At 48.3% G+C, this 17,173-nt stretch overlaps 2 protein-coding genes and 1 non-coding gene across 3 annotated transcripts; 1 reads left to right on the top strand and 2 right to left on the bottom strand.

The window, feature by feature from the left end:
- Window positions 1–503: 503 nt before the first annotated feature.
- LOC135384404 (uncharacterized) lies at window positions 504–1,364 on the bottom strand. Its single transcript, XM_064613606.1, has one exon. The coding sequence runs from the start codon at window positions 1,362–1,364 to the stop codon at window positions 504–506; it is 861 nt and encodes a 286-aa protein (XP_064469676.1).
- A 1,077-nt stretch (window positions 1,365–2,441) lies between these two features.
- On the top strand, window positions 2,442–8,132 carry LOC135385233 (uncharacterized). Its single transcript, XM_064614426.1, has 2 exons — window positions 2,442–2,477; window positions 7,470–8,132. The coding sequence occupies exon 2, from the start codon at window positions 7,470–7,472 to the stop codon at window positions 7,998–8,000; it is 531 nt and encodes a 176-aa protein (XP_064470496.1). The 5' UTR covers window positions 2,442–2,477; the 3' UTR covers window positions 8,001–8,132.
- Window positions 8,133–8,954: 822 nt separating this feature from the next.
- Window positions 8,955–9,027, bottom strand: Trnaa-ggc (transfer RNA alanine (anticodon GGC)). Its single transcript has one exon. It is a non-coding gene; the product is annotated as a tRNA-Ala (tRNA).
- Window positions 9,028–17,173: the final 8,146 nt, after the last annotated feature.

The raw sequence follows: 17,173 nt of genomic DNA on the forward strand, positions 1-17,173 counted from the left end.
CTCGTAAGTGAATGCAGGAGGAAGGTAGAGGGAGACAATTGTGAACACAAGATCCCCTATGCGTACCGTGGCACAGACGTATTCTCCCTCTCCTGAGGCTCGAACATCTCTCTTTATAGCCGGCGCGTCGGATCGGACAAAGAGTGCAGCGCGGCTTTTCGACCCTTTAGGCTTAGAGGCAAACGTGACGTATCCTGAGAGACGAAAGTCCGCTAATATTCCACACTCTGATACACACATTATGGGAAGCTTGTGTCGCCACACGAACTGACGAAAGTCCGATACTTTGGATTGGGGGCTTCTAGCATTCCACTGGAAGATCGTTGTCTCTTGATATCGCACAGTGGTCGAAGTAATGCTTGTGGTCATGATGAGTACGATGAGGCCACCATAATAATAATAATAATAATAATTTATTTATTTCCACATAGCATAACATGTGGCGGGAACTGTGAAAAAAAGTCACCTTGGTGACTTGACGAGCTCACAGCTCCCGTGGACGTCTAATCCCTCTGGGGATCAGCTATGGCCATGGATGTGACAATATTTTCTAGTTTCATGATTGGTTGAACCTCCTCGAGGGCGGTACATTCAGGGCACGCATTTACGATGGCTTTGAGGGCTGCAAAATGGAGACGTATAACGATTACGGTCATGTCTGTATTGCGCGCTCGCTCCAGTGCCATCCTCTGATCCCCAGAGCGTGGCTGTGATGAGCCACTGCGTCCCTTATTGCTGTTCTCAGATACAGAATTACTTTGCTTGTTTTGGTGACCTTGCGGTTCCAGCAGAGGAAAGTCACGCTCGGTGAATGGTGGTGGTTGTTCTTTATCGCGAATAATCATACCCGACGGCTGAATTCCAGTCTTCCGTGGGTTCTTTTGTATATTCCTTTGCCTATGTTTTCTTTGGCGCTGCTTCGTTCTGACCTTGACTTGTGCCTCTTTGTAGCTGGTGTTGGACCTGGACCTTTCCCTGCTAATGCGGCATTGCTTCCGGAATTTCGGGCAGTCTCTTGAGGTGGCCAGATGCTTCCCTTTGCAGTTGATGCAGAGGGGCTCGGAAGTGGGGCAATCAGGAGCCTCGTGATGCGTACCGCAATTATAACATATTTTCTTATGGATGGAATACGCCGCTACATGACCGTATCTCATGCACTTATTGCACTGTGTCGCTCGTGGCAAGTAATTCCTGACTTGCATTGTCAGGAGGTGTAGGCATAGCTGCTTGGGAGGAGTTTGGCCGAGGAAAGTGAGCCTGACCGCTCCGGCGTCCTTTCGTATTCTTCGCGCTGCGAGAGTGGGCGGATCAGACTTAACTGCTTCCAGTATTTGGTCGTCAGACAGTGATGTGTCTACTCCCATGATGACCCCATAGCACGAGTTGAATGGACGTGGTGCGTATGCGTGGACGGCGATTGAGCATATGCGGTCCAGATTCAAGAGGAGTGCCTTTGCAGAAAGGGCAACAACATCGACCGCAGTTATGTTCTTGGAGTAGTTGGGTCGTATCTCCTTGATCCTCCCAGGAAGTTATGAGGTGAGGAACTGGGAAAGCTTACGGTGGTTTACCTTGGCCAGGTTGGAATTCCGGTCCACGGGGGCGAATATAACCGTAGTTCCTTCTAAAGAATTGGTTCGAGTGGAGCTGCGGTTGCGTCCCTTCCGGGCACGTTTTGGAACGTCTTGGAACGGTTGTTCCTCCTCCGAAGACGAAATCGTATGTTCACCCGTTCTCACAGGTAATGTCCTCCCCGACCTTACTGTGCGATTGCTTGCAGAGTAATCAGTGTCAATTCCACTTGCCTCTTTCGTAGAGGACGAAACGACCTCCATGGCTTGGTGGGATGAACCTGCCTTATGGTGCCGCCTTCCGTGTGCAGCACCACGCAGTCTCCCCAGAGCAAAGATGTGTTTGAAACGCAGTTACTTAAATGGACGCAATATGTAGCAGGAGCAGAAGAATCGTGCGAGTGTACAGGGGGGGGGGGGGTAACTTCTTCCTGTAACTTTCCTGTATGAGACACGCAAGCTTCAAAGAAAGCTGAAGCTAGTAGGACGCCGCCAGGTGGAAATGATAGGCCTGCAATTCAGCATCCTGACTGCTAATGCACGAGTTCGTGTGCAGATTTTTACCGGAAGCAGTATTTTTCAGACGCTAAGATTGCTCTCCTCTGTTCTATTCAACACAATACCTCAGTCCTTACAATTTGAGACGCAGAAGTATTCTTCTTATAGCATACACCCACCAACCGCTACGTTCTTGATATGTTAACGGTTATGGATAGAATTATGCTTAATAAACGCTCTGTACTGTGGCGATAAGAGAGCGCCACGGGTTACGGCGATAGGGGGCAGCCGTGCTCCAGGGGGGCGTACCCCACGCAGAGGGATAAAAGCGGTGATCCGCTGGATAAGAGCCTTTTTCGTTGTGCGGTTTTTGCTGGGTGCAAGCTGTCTGAACGTGAAATAAACCTGGTATGTCTGTTTGAATTTCTGTTGTGCTGCTTGTTCCTTCGCGCACGGAACGGACGGGCTGACGCCCCGAGGTTGTGGGAACTTAGGTTTCCACAACTGGCGCCCAACGTTTGGGGTTCGAGCTCGTTCGTCCCGTGGCGGGGAACACGCGGCACTGTGAGTTTGTGTAGTTAGTAGTTGTTGTAGTTTACAGTTTTTGCTCTTAGTTTTTTGCCGTTGTTTCTTTGTGTGTGCGTTTTTCGTGTGTTTCTTTGAGTTTTTCAGCTCCCACCCGGTGGACGAGCCCTCGGAGCTGATGGCTGACAAGGCGAAGGTGCCCGCGCCGCAGTCAGACGCCATCACAACAGCAGAACTCCTGTCACGCATGACGGAGTTGTGCTCGTTGGTGGTTCAACGCCTGGATGCCGGGTCGGTTTCGCCGCCGCAGGCACAAGCACCTCTACGACTCAACTTACCGGTGCCTACCTTCTCAGGTTACACCGATAAGAAGTCTGTTGCCGATTTCCTGGATGACCTCACCGCCTATCAGACGGGTATGGGAATTTCGGATGAAGTCCTAATCCAACGCATCCTGCAGGTTGCTTTGGTCGGAGACGCCGCCCGCTGGCTTCGGTTGCAATCGGAGTTTACGTCCTTGCAGGACTTCCAGGAGCGGTTCAAAAACGAATTCCTTCCCCCGGATTACGAATACCGTGTCCTAGAGGAATTACATAAGCGTACTCAACATCCTGAGGAAAGCTTATCTGAATTCGTTCGGGCATTGCAGGATCTGTACAGCAGAGCGGATCCCACCGCTACGGAAGAGCAGCGTGTCGCACGGGCGATCCGTCAGTGCCACCCGCGCTTCCGGCCCTACTTAAGAGCCCATCGCTTTGAAACCCTTGAGGCGTTGGCCCAGGAGGCTCGTTCAATACAAGGCGACCTCCTGGCAGAGCTTCAATACCGGCCCCCTCCGCCCCCGGAGCTAGCGTTTGAACCGCGCTGCGCGTGGTCGGGAGGAGCCGCCTCGGTCGAACGCCTGTATGCAACAGGTTTGGGTGACAACCCCCGTAATTCAGACAATGCGGAGTCATCCCACCGAGCCCTAGATCCGTTCCTCTATGACCAGAGGACGATCCCCGCAGGAACGAGCCTTGACAGACCCGTCCCGCCCCGAAGTCGCGGTCAACCTGGCCTTTCAGCTAGCGAAACCCCACGGCAGCGGGAGCGGCATCATCCTGCGCCCCCGCAGCCACGAGCGCCTACCGGCTGTTGGAATTGCGGCAGCCCTGACCATTTTCGTCGGGAATGCCCGCGACAAAGACCAAACACCCGTAATGTGCCATCGGGAAACGGTCGCAGCCGGCGTCCATGAATGCTCGCTCAACGACGTCGGCAAGTTGCGAAGAAAGCGAGCAGACGGTTACTATCCGTGGCCTTGATCAGTCAAAAACTAGCTTTGCAAGCGGTAAGATAACGCAAAGAGATGCTTTGGCTCCTCTTGCTTTTTCTGTCCGAGATTACATCGAGGATAAGGAACCAAACATCGCCGTTCGAATTTTGGGTAAAGATTACATCGCCCTTATCGACACGGGAGCTACGCTTTCCCTTATCGGGGATAGTGTTTACGAGCATTGCGTATCGCGGCATGTGGAATTGCAATCCACAGATGTCACTCTTCGTCTTGCTTCCAATGACGCCGTTCCAGCACAGGCAGCAGTTGTGCTCTGGGTACGTTTGGATGGGAGACGACGAAAGCAGCGCTTCGTGCACCTTCCGGGCCTGGCAGTTCCTGTTATTCTGGGCAGAGACTTCATCATCCGGCAGAAATTGGTGCTGGACCTGCCCAATGGAGGATACGTGTACCACGGCTCGTCGGGATTTTTCCGCTTCGCCGCAGCACGGGAACACTGCACAGCACAGCAAGCTGTGGCAGCGTCCGTTGAAACGTCTGGGCTGCCGACTGTCTTGGGGTCATTCCATGGTCCTGAGGAGCAACGCCGTCAGCTTGAACAAGTACTGCGGCAGTTTGACGGAATCTTTACCGAAAAACCGGGTAAGTCGTCTGTGTTACAGCATAGCATAGACAGGGGTAACGCTAGGCCCTGGCGTTGTAATCCCAGACCATTGAGTGTGCATAAGCGTGCTTTATTAGACGCTGCTCTTGACGAAATGCTCCAAACCGGTGCAGTTCAAAGGTCCCAGAGCCCTTGGGCATTTCCTGTTGTTCTGGCTCCGAAACGTGATGGTACGGCTAGGTTATGCGTCGACTACCGTCGACTCAACGCAGTAACTGTAAGGGATTCTTACCCCTTCCCGTCCATTGAGTCAATCTTGTATTCCCTGGGCAATGCAGCTGTGTTTTCAACGCTTGATTGTAGTAGAGGGTTTTTGCAAATCCAAGTTGCCCCGGAGGATGTCCCAAAAACAGCCTTTACGTGTCATAGAGGTTTGTTTGAATTTGTACGAATGCCTTTCGGACTGTCTAATTCACCCGCCAGTTTCCAGCGGTTGATGGATACAGTGTTGGGAGATGCGAAGTACAATTTCGCAATGGCATACATGGATGATGTCGTAGTGTTTTCTAGAAATTTTCAGGAACACTTGGAACACCTATCAATCGTCCTTGCAAGGATGAACGAAGCGGGCATAACGATCAACCCCCGCAAGGTGCAGCTGGCATCGTCTAGGATCAGCCTCCTCGGCTTTGTGGTGGACAGAGGGACCATCCGTCCTAACGACGACAAGCTAAAGGCGATCACGGACTTTCCGGTTCCCGGTAACGTCAAAGCCTTGCAGCGCTTCCTAGGTATGGTTGGTTTTTACAGACAATTCATTCCTAATTGTGCCGAGCTAGCGCAGCCGCTTAACCAGTTGTTGCGCAAGGACACGCGCTGGAATTGGGGAGAAGAGCAGGAACGATCATTTCGAGCTCTATCACAAGCAATCGCTGATACGGCTAGGCTTTATCTGCCCGACCTCAACAAACCATTTGTTGTGCAAACAGATGCAAGCGATTATGGTGTTGGCGCAGTTCTCTTGCAGGAGCATGACACTATTCTTTGTCCAGTGGCTTTTGCAAGTCGCACGCTGAATCCGGCAGAACGGAACTACTCCGTGACGGAAAAGGAGTGCTTGGCGATCATCTTCGCTTTCAGGAAGTTCGACCTTTACCTGGACGGCAGTATCTTCACTGTCCAGACTGACCACCAGGCACTTTCTTGGCTGCAGCGGCTTCATAACCCGTCTGGACGACTTGCCAGGTGGGCCCTGACGCTACAAGGCTACTCCTTCAACGTGGCGTACAGGCGGGGCTCAACGAACGTGGTAGCAGACGCACTGTCCCGCGCGCCTCTACCGGAGGGGGAAGAGGAAGGCACCGAGGCGCCTTCTCAACTTCTGGCAGCAGCACAGGTGGCACGAGACGTATCTTCGTCTTGGGGCACGGTCGTGAGCAGAGAGCAGCTCCTAGACGCTCAGAGAGCGGACGGCCTTTGTCAGCGGGTGTCGCAGTGGATAGCTGAGCAAGACTCGGCGGACACCGGAACGACTGACGGACGGCACGACTCCTATCTGCTGGGCGAGGATGCCATCCTGTTCAGATACATACCCCAGGCGGATGAGGACGACGGCTCATCCCCGTTCAGAGTCGTGGTGCCACGGAAGTTGCGTAAGTCTTTCATACGTTACTTTCATGACTCGGCCTTGGCAGGTCACAGCAGCGGCAGGAAAACTTATGAAAAGTTGTGTCGTGTTGCGACATGGCCAGGAATGAGGCAGGATGTAACAAAGTATGTTCGTACTTGTCCCGTATGCCAGAGAGCGAAACCTCGTGGTGGTTTACCCCCTGGGCGCTTACAGCCTGTTCAGAGCAATAGACCCTGGCAGATAGTTGCTTGTGATGTGATGGGACCATTTCCCCGTAGTCCTAGAGGTAACCAGTATTTGTTTGTGGTTACTGATCATTTCACGAAATGGGTTGAGCTGTTTCCTCTCAGGACACTGACTTCCCAGAGAGTGTGGGAAAAGTTACTCGACACCTTTTGCCGGTTCGGGTTTCCCGCACAGCTGATCACCGACAACGCAACCTACTTTACAAGTAAGGTGTTCTCAGATTCTTGCGCTGTCTTAGGCATTCAGCATAAGAAGACTTCCCCGTATCACCCTCAGGCTAACATTACCGAACGTGTTAATCGGAACCTGAAAATGATGTTGGTTGCTTTTACTAGCCAGCACCACCGTGATTGGGATCTTCGCCTGGCTGAGCTGGCGTTCGCTACGCGGACGACGGTCAATAGGTCTACAGGATTCACCCCGGCGTTCCTGAACTTGGGACGAGAGGCCCCTTTTCCTGTGGAGAATGCTCTGGGCCTCCGGGATGGTGCTACCCGGCCTCCTTATTCAAGGTTTGCTGAGGACCTCCGGAGTCGACTGGACGATGCAGCCCGGACGGCTCGGGAGAACCTGGACGTCGCAAGGTTGGACCAGGCTCACCAGTACAACCGTGGACGTCGGAACCTCACCTACAGCGTCGGTGACCTCGTCCTTCGACGGACTCACCCGCTAAGTGATGCGTCACGAGGCTTTGCAGCTTCACTCGCAGATAGGTGGGATGGCCCCTTCGAGGTAAGTGCGTGCTCCTCCGGCCTCACTTACAGGCTTCGTCGCTGCGACACCGGCGAAGAGACTGGGCCGGTTCACATCTCGGACTTGAAGTCTTACCATCTCCGAGACCCTGACGGAGAGGAGCCAGATTCGCAACCTGCCTCCCTCCAAGACCTGGACCCGGATCCCGTTCCCGGACCTGCGTCCAGCCGCTACAACTTGCGTCCCCGCAGGCGGCGCACGTAGCTGCCACTATCTCCATCGCTAAGCATAGTGCTTGTGATTTAGTGCTTTAGTAGTGTGATTTCTGTTCCACAGTTTTCCGCTATCTGTTTTGGGGGGACGCCTTCTCAGGCGCCCACGGTTTGAGGCCGCCTTCTTACCGCTTCCCTTTACATCTCCTCGCAGATGCAACGACGTCCGCAGCATCCCGCCCGCCGTGCACCTGCCCGCTCCCGTTCCCGCGGAAGCCGCCCGGATCCGGATCCACCCCAGCACCACTCCGTGGCCACTTGGACAGTTGTGTCCCACGGACAGCCGGTTTCCTGGGCATCCCGCACACGGTGGGCTCACCAGCCAAGGCCCCTCCGGGGGGACGACCCCACACAGACTCCGGCTCCGTTTCGCGGTCTGACGCTCACCGACCGCCACCCGGCCGATCCCCTACAGCCCCTCACTGCGGAGGAGAAGCGGATCCTATGCCCGCTCTGCTTGGTCCCCGAACTGCACCGTCCGACACACCGCCGGGGCCCACTTCACCAGGCCCGAACGGAGGCCGCCCGGACAGCCAACGACGTGACAACAGCCCTCTCCACCCTCAGGCGGCTCAGACCCGAACTTCTGGTGGAGACCAGGCCTCCCCCTCCTCCGCCGCCTGCCCCCTCTTCAGCCATGGACGACGCCGTACTAGACCTGTCGGACGACCTCATGACCCTGTAAGGGAGGGGGGGTGTGGCGATAAGAGAGCGCCACGGGTTACGGCGATAGGGGGCAGCCGTGCTCCAGGGGGGCGTACCCCACGCAGAGGGATAAAAGCGGTGATCCGCTGGATAAGAGCCTTTTTCGTTGTGCGGTTTTTGCTGGGTGCAAGCTGTCTGAACGTGAAATAAACCTGGTATGTCTGTTTGAATTTCTGTTGTGCTGCTTGTTCCTTCGCGCACGGAACGGACGGGCTGACGCCCCGAGGTTGTGGGAACTTAGGTTTCCACAGTACGTTGAACAGTATATCGTTGTATCATAGTTTATCGCATGTATCATATGGCAGCACCAGGCAGTACAATCGTTGCCTCACAGCTTATCGCACGTATTCAAGAGTTTGTTGGTTTGTTTGTAAGGAAAAAATGAGTATTCAACAGTAATGTATTCAGCAGTATATCGTTGCATCGCGGTTTATAGCATGTATCGTTAACAGCTAGGCACAAACAATACGATTCATGTAATATATATAGAAAAATTTCTAAAGAGGGACCGCAACGATAATATTACATATTTTACAGGCAGCAGACCCGCCAAAAAAGGAAAAAAAAAGTACAAACCGAACATTGAACTACCATGTAAATTCACAATTGCAACAAGTCATGTACAAGTCCCGAACGCGCGAGCGAGGCAGTTTTCTCTCTAGCAGCGGGCAGAAGCGGACTGGTTCACTCGTTCAGAAGGATGGACGATTACGTCTGTATGAAAACCAATCCAAACCACTACACAGCCACGTTCACGCAACGGCCGCCGTGTGTCCCAACCAGCGCGTTCGTCCACCCCTCTGACGTGTCAAAGAGTCCACTTCCGCACGCCGCTAGGGAGTCGATTTCAACGAAATTTACACCATTCGCCTGTTCCATAAAGTTTTGTAAGAACCAGTACTAGGAATGAAAGATGAAAGTCACTGAAAAGGTTAGCTAGCTGTAGGGCTCGAACCCACATCTTCTGGATTGCCGGTCCAGGGCTCTACCAATTGAGCTAAGCTAACACGCCTTCTCAGCGACTTCCAGGGTGCGTCATCTCAGGGGACAAACCAGCCACTCTCTCTCACTCAACCTCCTTTCACTCTTACATTTTTGCTCACTCATACACACATTCATACGACGGGATCGACGCAGGCGGCAACTGTTGAACATGAAAGAAGATCCCTATTGAAAAATCCCACAAAGTCCCACATTATTACGTGTAGGAATCTGTATGAGACATATAAGATCTCACATGTCCCATATTGATTTGATGTGAGCATCGATATGAGACTTATGAGACCCTACAATTCCACATCAGCCTTTAAAACATAAAAGTCAGTATTCACCAGCCGACTTGAACCATTGGTTTAGTGACGTCGGGTTTAAATTGATCACGTGATCTCTCCGGCTATGAAGAGCGGTTGACCAAAGGATGACCACAACGCATGCGCACTATTGACATTGGCACGAGATGGTTGAGGGGAGGGAGAACGTAGCAGACGACAGGATTGTGAAGAGGAAGGCTCCCGTTTGTTTTTTGATTATGATGTTGACGGAAGAAAAGTTCAGGCGGCGCTGGCGCTGCTGCAGGTGGTTGCGGATCGGGGTGTCGGTAATCGTCGGTTATGCGTTATGCCTACCTCTGTATTTGTGAATGACAAGCTCTTGATATGGTCGCTAAAAAGAGAGCATTTGCCATGTTATTTGAAAGGCAGCAGTAGGTATCCTCGCGCAGGTGATCGTTGTGCTTTTGTCGGTGTTCGGTCGTCGATTGTGGATGCGTCTAATAACGTCATCCGCATCGACCATCGCTTTTTTACCGTCTGTTGTGCGGCCTGTGTGGTGCACATTCTTCATTCCAGCAGAGTCTTTTATACGCTTTCGAGCCTGATATCATGTTCGCAACGTGTGTACAAGTGCTTGATCACTGTAGGCTATGTAAACAGAAAGAACACTGATGCAAGGGTGACCTTATCCTGCAGGTGATTCCCATACGCATAACTCGACGTGGTACTTTCAACATGTCAAATCTGCAACGCGTTAGACCATCTCTTTGCTGGCTGTGTTTCTTTGGAGTGTGACTCCTACGGAAAACGTACTCATGGTGCTGCCTTGTTTACGTCCTCGTCATGTGTGTGTGTGTGTCTTTCTTTGTTTGTTGAGCGCTGTTTTCGTCAGTTACCCAGGGTGTCCCTGCTTGTGAGCGTGGAAGTTGCCAGTGTCGTGACCCCCTGTTAGTGCGGTGCTGTGCTTACCTCTGATCTCCTTTGTTTCTGCATTTCAGCATATAAGATTATTGTACAAATCATTAAGCACTAAATTGATTGTTCTGTTCAGCCAACAAAGATACATCATTACGTTGCAACTGTCTGTTGCTCTGATGAAATTTCACACAATGGGAACATACCTAATGTATATATTTGTCCTTACTTGTCATCTGCTATGATGCACTTGACATAACAGACGTAATAATTGCAAAAATAAACGGCCACACTTTAATGCCATTACACTGCATCCGAGCCATTCAGAATTTGTAGTTTATTGAGACTGTGTACACAAAATACAGATGTTAAAATGAATCAAATACCTTGTAAAGAAGGATATCTTATACCGGTTTCAATAGTGGTGTTTCAAGGATGGAGCAAACAGGAAAGGACCAAAGAAAACACACACAACAACAGCTGCAATATCAGCCACAAACAAGCCTGTGCTGCCATTTTGTTCAATAATTGCGTTGAGTTTATTTGTTCAAAGCCATATATTATTCAGGAAACACTTTTACACACCTGGTTGGGGACTTATCTATTTTTCCATGCTCATTCTTTACAAACTTCTCTCTTGACCCCATACTGGCATTACCATCGCACCATTACATGCCAAACCATCACCACCACCAATGCCTAAAAACTCCCCACAGCTCATGCCATGCTATAATACGGCTGCCAACAGCACATCATGCACTAAACAAGCGTATGAAGGCGGGGTAGTTGGTACGAATTCATTCCGCAGCAAAGAGACGTGGACAGAAGGACGACGACTGCATCATTCACTACGATCTTTGAAATCACTCCTTATTCAGGCTTTTTTTTAAATTTACAAATGCAGTTACAGTTATCACTTCACTCTTACACAGATCACTCAACTTTGACTGTGAAATGACATAAGAGACCTGTGTGATGCCATGAGAAAGACAATTGCACAATTGCCATTGTACAATTGTGTAAACTTATTTAGGGAATTTTTACTTCAGCAGCTCTTCACCGCTTTCTTGACATTTTTTTCTAGTTTTCCAGTCATGCAGTAGTTCTCAGACTATTCCCAGTTTTCCATGCTTTACTGGATTGCAGACATCCGGAAATACAGACGATGATTCAAGCAACTCAGCAACTGGGCGGTTGAGGCTTACATGTTTGTATTATCCGTATTTGTGCCTTGCTTCGACTAATTTTCGTTTACACAGATGATAAAGCTATGACAAATTATTGCACAGGCTGCATTTCTGCACTGTGTGGTTATGCAGTTTGACTGCGCACCTTTGTACTGAGAGATTGTGCTATTTCTTGAGAAACAACAGAGTGGAATACTACAGCAAGGCACACCTAGAGATGCTCATTCTAGCATAAAATCTCAGTGCTACAGCAAACAGCAGCACTGATTATTGTCTGCTCGCTTTCTATATTGATCTGTATCATACTGTAAGGGGAAGTCTGCAGTGGAAAATTGGACACAATGCCAATAAGCTTATACAAACAAAAGGATGCAACTTGAAATCATGTGCATCTTAGCTACAATGTGCTGTATTACTTTTATTAAAATTTACATGATTGTATGTCTTTCTTCTGCAATTTCAGTCATTTTTTTAGCCACATTGGTAGTTGTCACTTTGCAGAAGCCGACATATTGATCCAGTTGTGTCAGCACAAATCTATGCAACTGAACAGTTTAATGTAGTGAGCATGGTGTACTGTATCATCAAGGACAAAGCCTGGGAGCAGATTTATGGGACACAATGCTGAATTTGTGGTAAAATAATGTAGATGCCTCGGCATGACTAACCACCTAACTTCAGTAATGAGTGGTGGACATGCAGAGTCTTCAGGCAACTTCTGGTAATTAATACATGTCATATGGGAGATGGTTTGCAAGATACCAGCACCCAAAGCAACAGTTTCACAGATTCTGGCCATATGCATTACGTTGGCACACAAGAAGAGCATGTAACTACTTCGGTCCACTTTACTGAACTTTACCACCCCTAAGAGTGCCATAGAAAATGTGGGTGGAGGGGGGAGGGGGGCTTAAAAAGAAACAGTAGTAGTGTCAATTTCCCATTAAAAAGAAATGAAAAATTCCACACACGCAACCACAAGATTTCTGAACCTATGGTGAAGCTAGCTCTTACACAGACATGTTTTTTGTGGGGCATGGCATGGTGTGCCTAAGCTAATGCCAGTCACATATTTGAATAGCAATAAATTTGTATAGCAATTATTTTCTTCACATATGGCATTGAAGAACGGCTTACCTGAAACAAAATACATAACTAGGTGTGACACATATACAATCTAATGTCACAGGCATTTGGTGCTAGTCATGCAGTGAAAGCAGTGTGCACGAGACGCCACATATTCTCCTGGTGATGATGTGACGGCTTTCCAACAGTAAATGTATGTACGTAGTATCTTGTATTGCATTCAGGCACTGTTTCGAATGACAGGTCCATAGATGTTAGAATCATTTGTCATGATGCTGATAACACATTCTTAGTTACACCAGAACTTTGTGACCGTAGTATGCCCATACTCTGTTTATTCTCCACGCACTGCTGTACATTTATGGGTGGAGTGCGAGTCAAGGAAGAGGAGAGCTGGTGTGAAATGAGAGTACCAATGTACAGGACATGTCATGCAGCAAAAACCATGGACACTTAGCATGCACCTGAGCTGGTGCAAGGAGAACAAGTTGTAACATAATTGAAGGTAAAGTGATGTACTACACATATGCATATTAGCAGGATTTGGTTTGGTTCACTATTTTGTAACTCAGCTATTCAGAACACGTTGAAGACATGCACAACACAGCCAAATTATAAGGTAGTTTTTCGGGTGTGTTGTATGTTGTGTGTTGTTACCGTCAATAAATTTTCCTATTACAATTAGAGGTATTGTGGCATTTGCGATGAATAGAAGCATGATTGCAATATGGATGCAGGTGTATATGATAAATCATGTTGCATGATTCCATAGGGATGTGTTTTTCGATTCTTAAGATTTACCTCAACAGGATCAACGTGGCTCCAACCAAATTTAGCTCGAAAGAGGGGTCCCGACGTTTCGGAGCCGAAGCAGCTCCTTCTTCAGGGGTGACGAACTAACAGGGCTAACTTTGGTTGGAGCCACGTTGATCCTGTTCAGTTTCTACCCAACCAGGCACACCTGTGTCAAACATGTTCACGTTTAAGATTTACCTGTACAGGATATGAGGCTACACAAAAAGAGTGCACAGATCAAACCAGTGTAAAGCTGCAGTGCGTCGAGTAATTTTTAACAGTCCTGCTCACAAAATGATGCAGAACAGCATGCGTACATTTTTGCTTGAAAGAAAAGCCTTGAGCTTCAGGAGACACAAAAGGGACACCATTTTTTGTTTAGCGCTGTATTCACACTGGACAGATGAGCACATGGATAAACTCTGTGGCCATATGCCAGCTATCAACGACGTAAAAGGAGGAGAGCTAGTGTAACATGGGTGCTTGTTTACCCTGCTTTATTACTGTCATCTATATCCACACTATACACATGAGCACAGAAATAAACTATGCGGTCATACGGCAGCTGTCAGTAACGTAAAAGAACGATAGCTACTGTTAACATGGGTGCATGTTCTTCCATGTGCTTGTGTGCTCAGTGTGGATATAAACGGCTGCACTGGCTGGACAAATCTGTACCCATGTCAACGCAAGCTAACTTTCTTTTAAGTAGTTGACAACTGTCATGTGGCCATGTACAATTTATCCATGCGCTCATGCTGCAGCATGGGGGAACGACATTTCCATTTTGATGTTGCATGAACCAGCTGACTCCTATTATAATTGTCAATACTATCTATTGATGAGTCTGTAGCCTATGTTTTGTTATATTCATCTGGAAGGTGCTATATGCAGTAATTGCAGTTGATCTAATTTTCAACTTTAAGTGCAGTTCAATGGGAGCAAGAGAGCTTCAAAGTTTCTGTACACATTGCCCTTTATTCCTGTGCAATTCAAACGTACTGCAGTACGACACCTCAGATATATTGGTGGAGTCAGCATGTGGAATGTAGCAAGGATTTTTTTTTTCCTTGTGTGCCATTGCTCACTTATGTTCTCATGTGATCTTGACAACTAATTGAGCAGGATATCCAGAGTGCACGCTTCTATGAAAAAAGTCATCCTTGTGGAACTACGTAATAGCCTTTATTGTCTGAATATAAACAAAAAGCTCACGAATACAAAGTTGTTGTGATGAATGAGTCCATAGCAGAAATTTTCAAGAGAGGATCTCCAGAATATATGTGCTTATACAATGCAGAAAAGCTGTCAGCGATTGGTCATGGTTATGTACCTGCAATAGTAATGATTCTTCCAAAAGGTTTGCTGCCTCCTTTAGCACATTGCTGTGTAGTGTCTTTTACAGAAGCGGCCCTATAAAAGCACATCTACTGTTACCAAATGATAAATCAATATAGCAGTAAGCAGCTGTCCCTTTGAATGTTTGCTAATGTAGCAGTGGCAACACGATACATGAATAACATATTTTTAATGGTCTGTTCTGCTGTGGCATGCTGAAATAAGTAAAACACACATTTCAGTTTCATCTATGCTTGCATGTGAATCCAGGGGAAATGGGGACCTCCTTAGCTTTTGCTCCGGTATTTTCATAATAGGGGAACGTAAAATCTGCTCAGATTTCGTGTTCAGTGTAGTGCAACAACATGCAATATCTCCATGCCTTGATAGTACCCACACAACAGCCGCAAGACGCTAATGCACTTTATGATCAGTCCTATTGCACTGTTAGATGTCTCTGGAGATTAGACACGCTGCGAAGAGATGATAGATACTGGGATGGTTGATAAGCATGCCAGTGGATAACGCCCCCAATTTCTCCATCGGGGCTCGCAACGAACATCTAGCACGTTATTGCTCTTACTGTACAATGACAGGGGCGCTTACAGTGTGTATCACAGGAGATGACGCTCATAATAAGCGCCAGCACTACTTATGCTTGGTTTTTGAAGATGCACATTGACGTTCGGCCATCCGCACGCTCTCTCGGTCCCTTGGATTGGTATATGGATTTTGTCCAGTGGCACATGTCGATGTCCCTCTCTTTGACCACACTTTGACGGTGCTTTTTACGTTTGTCATGCAAAAGTTCGCAATAGCGCCTTCTAAAAACAGCAGTCGCATTTCGTACCCCCGGTCATGCGTTACGCCGTTTTTGTTTACTAACCGCGCATTTAAAACGATTCTGCTTAATTTTTACCAGTTAACTTCGAATTAGTGCAACATCACCTACCGCAACCAATCTACGATAGTTTTTTCAACACACACGTCCACAGTAGTTGCAACGTATACTTAGACCGATGTTAAACTAGCCCCTCCCCTAGTTTAAAATACGTCCCATTCAAATGCATGGGGCTTAAACCACCAGTTTAAGTAGCTTGGGTGGATTATCGAAATGGAACATTTGAGGCAAATATTCGTCCCATTGTGATCAAATCTGTCTCCTGGGCGCTTCTAGTAACTATATTAATCGAAACTTACCCAAGATTTGATGAAAAATTCCTCGTGAACCGGGGATTAGGCCTACCGGCTACCATCGCTTCTGGCAGACTCTGGTGAAATACGCATGCGCTGTGCAGGAAGCTCGCTATGTGCGCTGCCATAGGCTTCACAGCAGCAGGTGGTAGAGCATGGGGTGGTGATCCATGATTGGCGAACGAAAGTCTCACGTGATTGATTTAAACCCGACGTCACTAAACCAATAGTTTAAGTAAGTTGGTGAATACGGACTAAAGTGTCGACTGTACTGCAGAAATTCGTGATCCAACTATTCGGCTACAAAACATCATAGCATTACATGCAACATTCACAGTTGTCGAAGATAGTGCACCAGGAGGTATACAGGAGACGCACGAGGAGAGGGAGAAGCGAACCACTTTGCAAGTAACTCGGAAAGGTGCCTTCCGGACTCACATGAGAGTTATGCTAAACGACCTGAACAAGAGAACTAAAATATAAGTACATATGAAAATAAACTAAGTACATATGTGACACTGATGAGGTCATCTTCATATTATGTGCTAAGACAGCAAAACCCAAGCCACTCGCATATGGTATGGGATCTTATAATTTTATGAGATCCTATACTAATGTGAGATTCTATACTGATGTGGGATATGAGAACCTACATTGATGTGTGATATGAGATCTCACACCAGATTCGCACAACATCACATATGAGATTTTTCAATAGGGCTAGGGTGAAGAAGATGTGGGTTCGAGCCGTACAGCAATCTAACCTTTTCAGTGACTTTCATCTTTCATCGTTAATTTATTAGGCAAATTGAGGCTTTGTATGTATTTGTCCCTTCTATGTTGTTCCAGCCTCAGAACATCAGTTCTTTCATGTTCAGTACTAGCAGTTCTACACAAATGGAGACACGCTGAACTCACCATTCTGTAATTTTGTACAACGTTGTAGACGCACGGCGGCAGACGCAAAACTTCATCCGTGATGTTCGAACCAGTATCCAGCACAATCCATCGTGTGAACACCAAGACCGGCCAGTTCTCCTCCAACTACGCATTCAGACAACGTACCTTGGAAAAACTTTCATAGTACCTTGCTTTGTCATACTAACTGTTCAGAATGGTATCAACACAAGGCTTTTGCCACTGGTCCCTATGGTCGCCAGTTTCTTCATAAAGTGGGCAAGGTGGACTCGCCCAACTGTTTACAATGTGGGGCAAAGGAAAACACAGAACATATCATAGTGCATTGTCCAAAACATGCTGCACAAAGAGGCAGCTTGAAGCAGACCCTTGGCCATCTCGACGGCAGGAACTTCAGCATAGAGAACGTCCTAGGCGTATGGGAGGCTAAGCACAGGGACGCGGCCTTC

This window comes from Ornithodoros turicata, chromosome 2 (genome assembly GCF_037126465.1).
Source record: "Ornithodoros turicata isolate Travis chromosome 2, ASM3712646v1, whole genome shotgun sequence".
NCBI lineage: Eukaryota > Metazoa > Arthropoda > Arachnida > Ixodida > Argasidae > Ornithodoros > Ornithodoros turicata.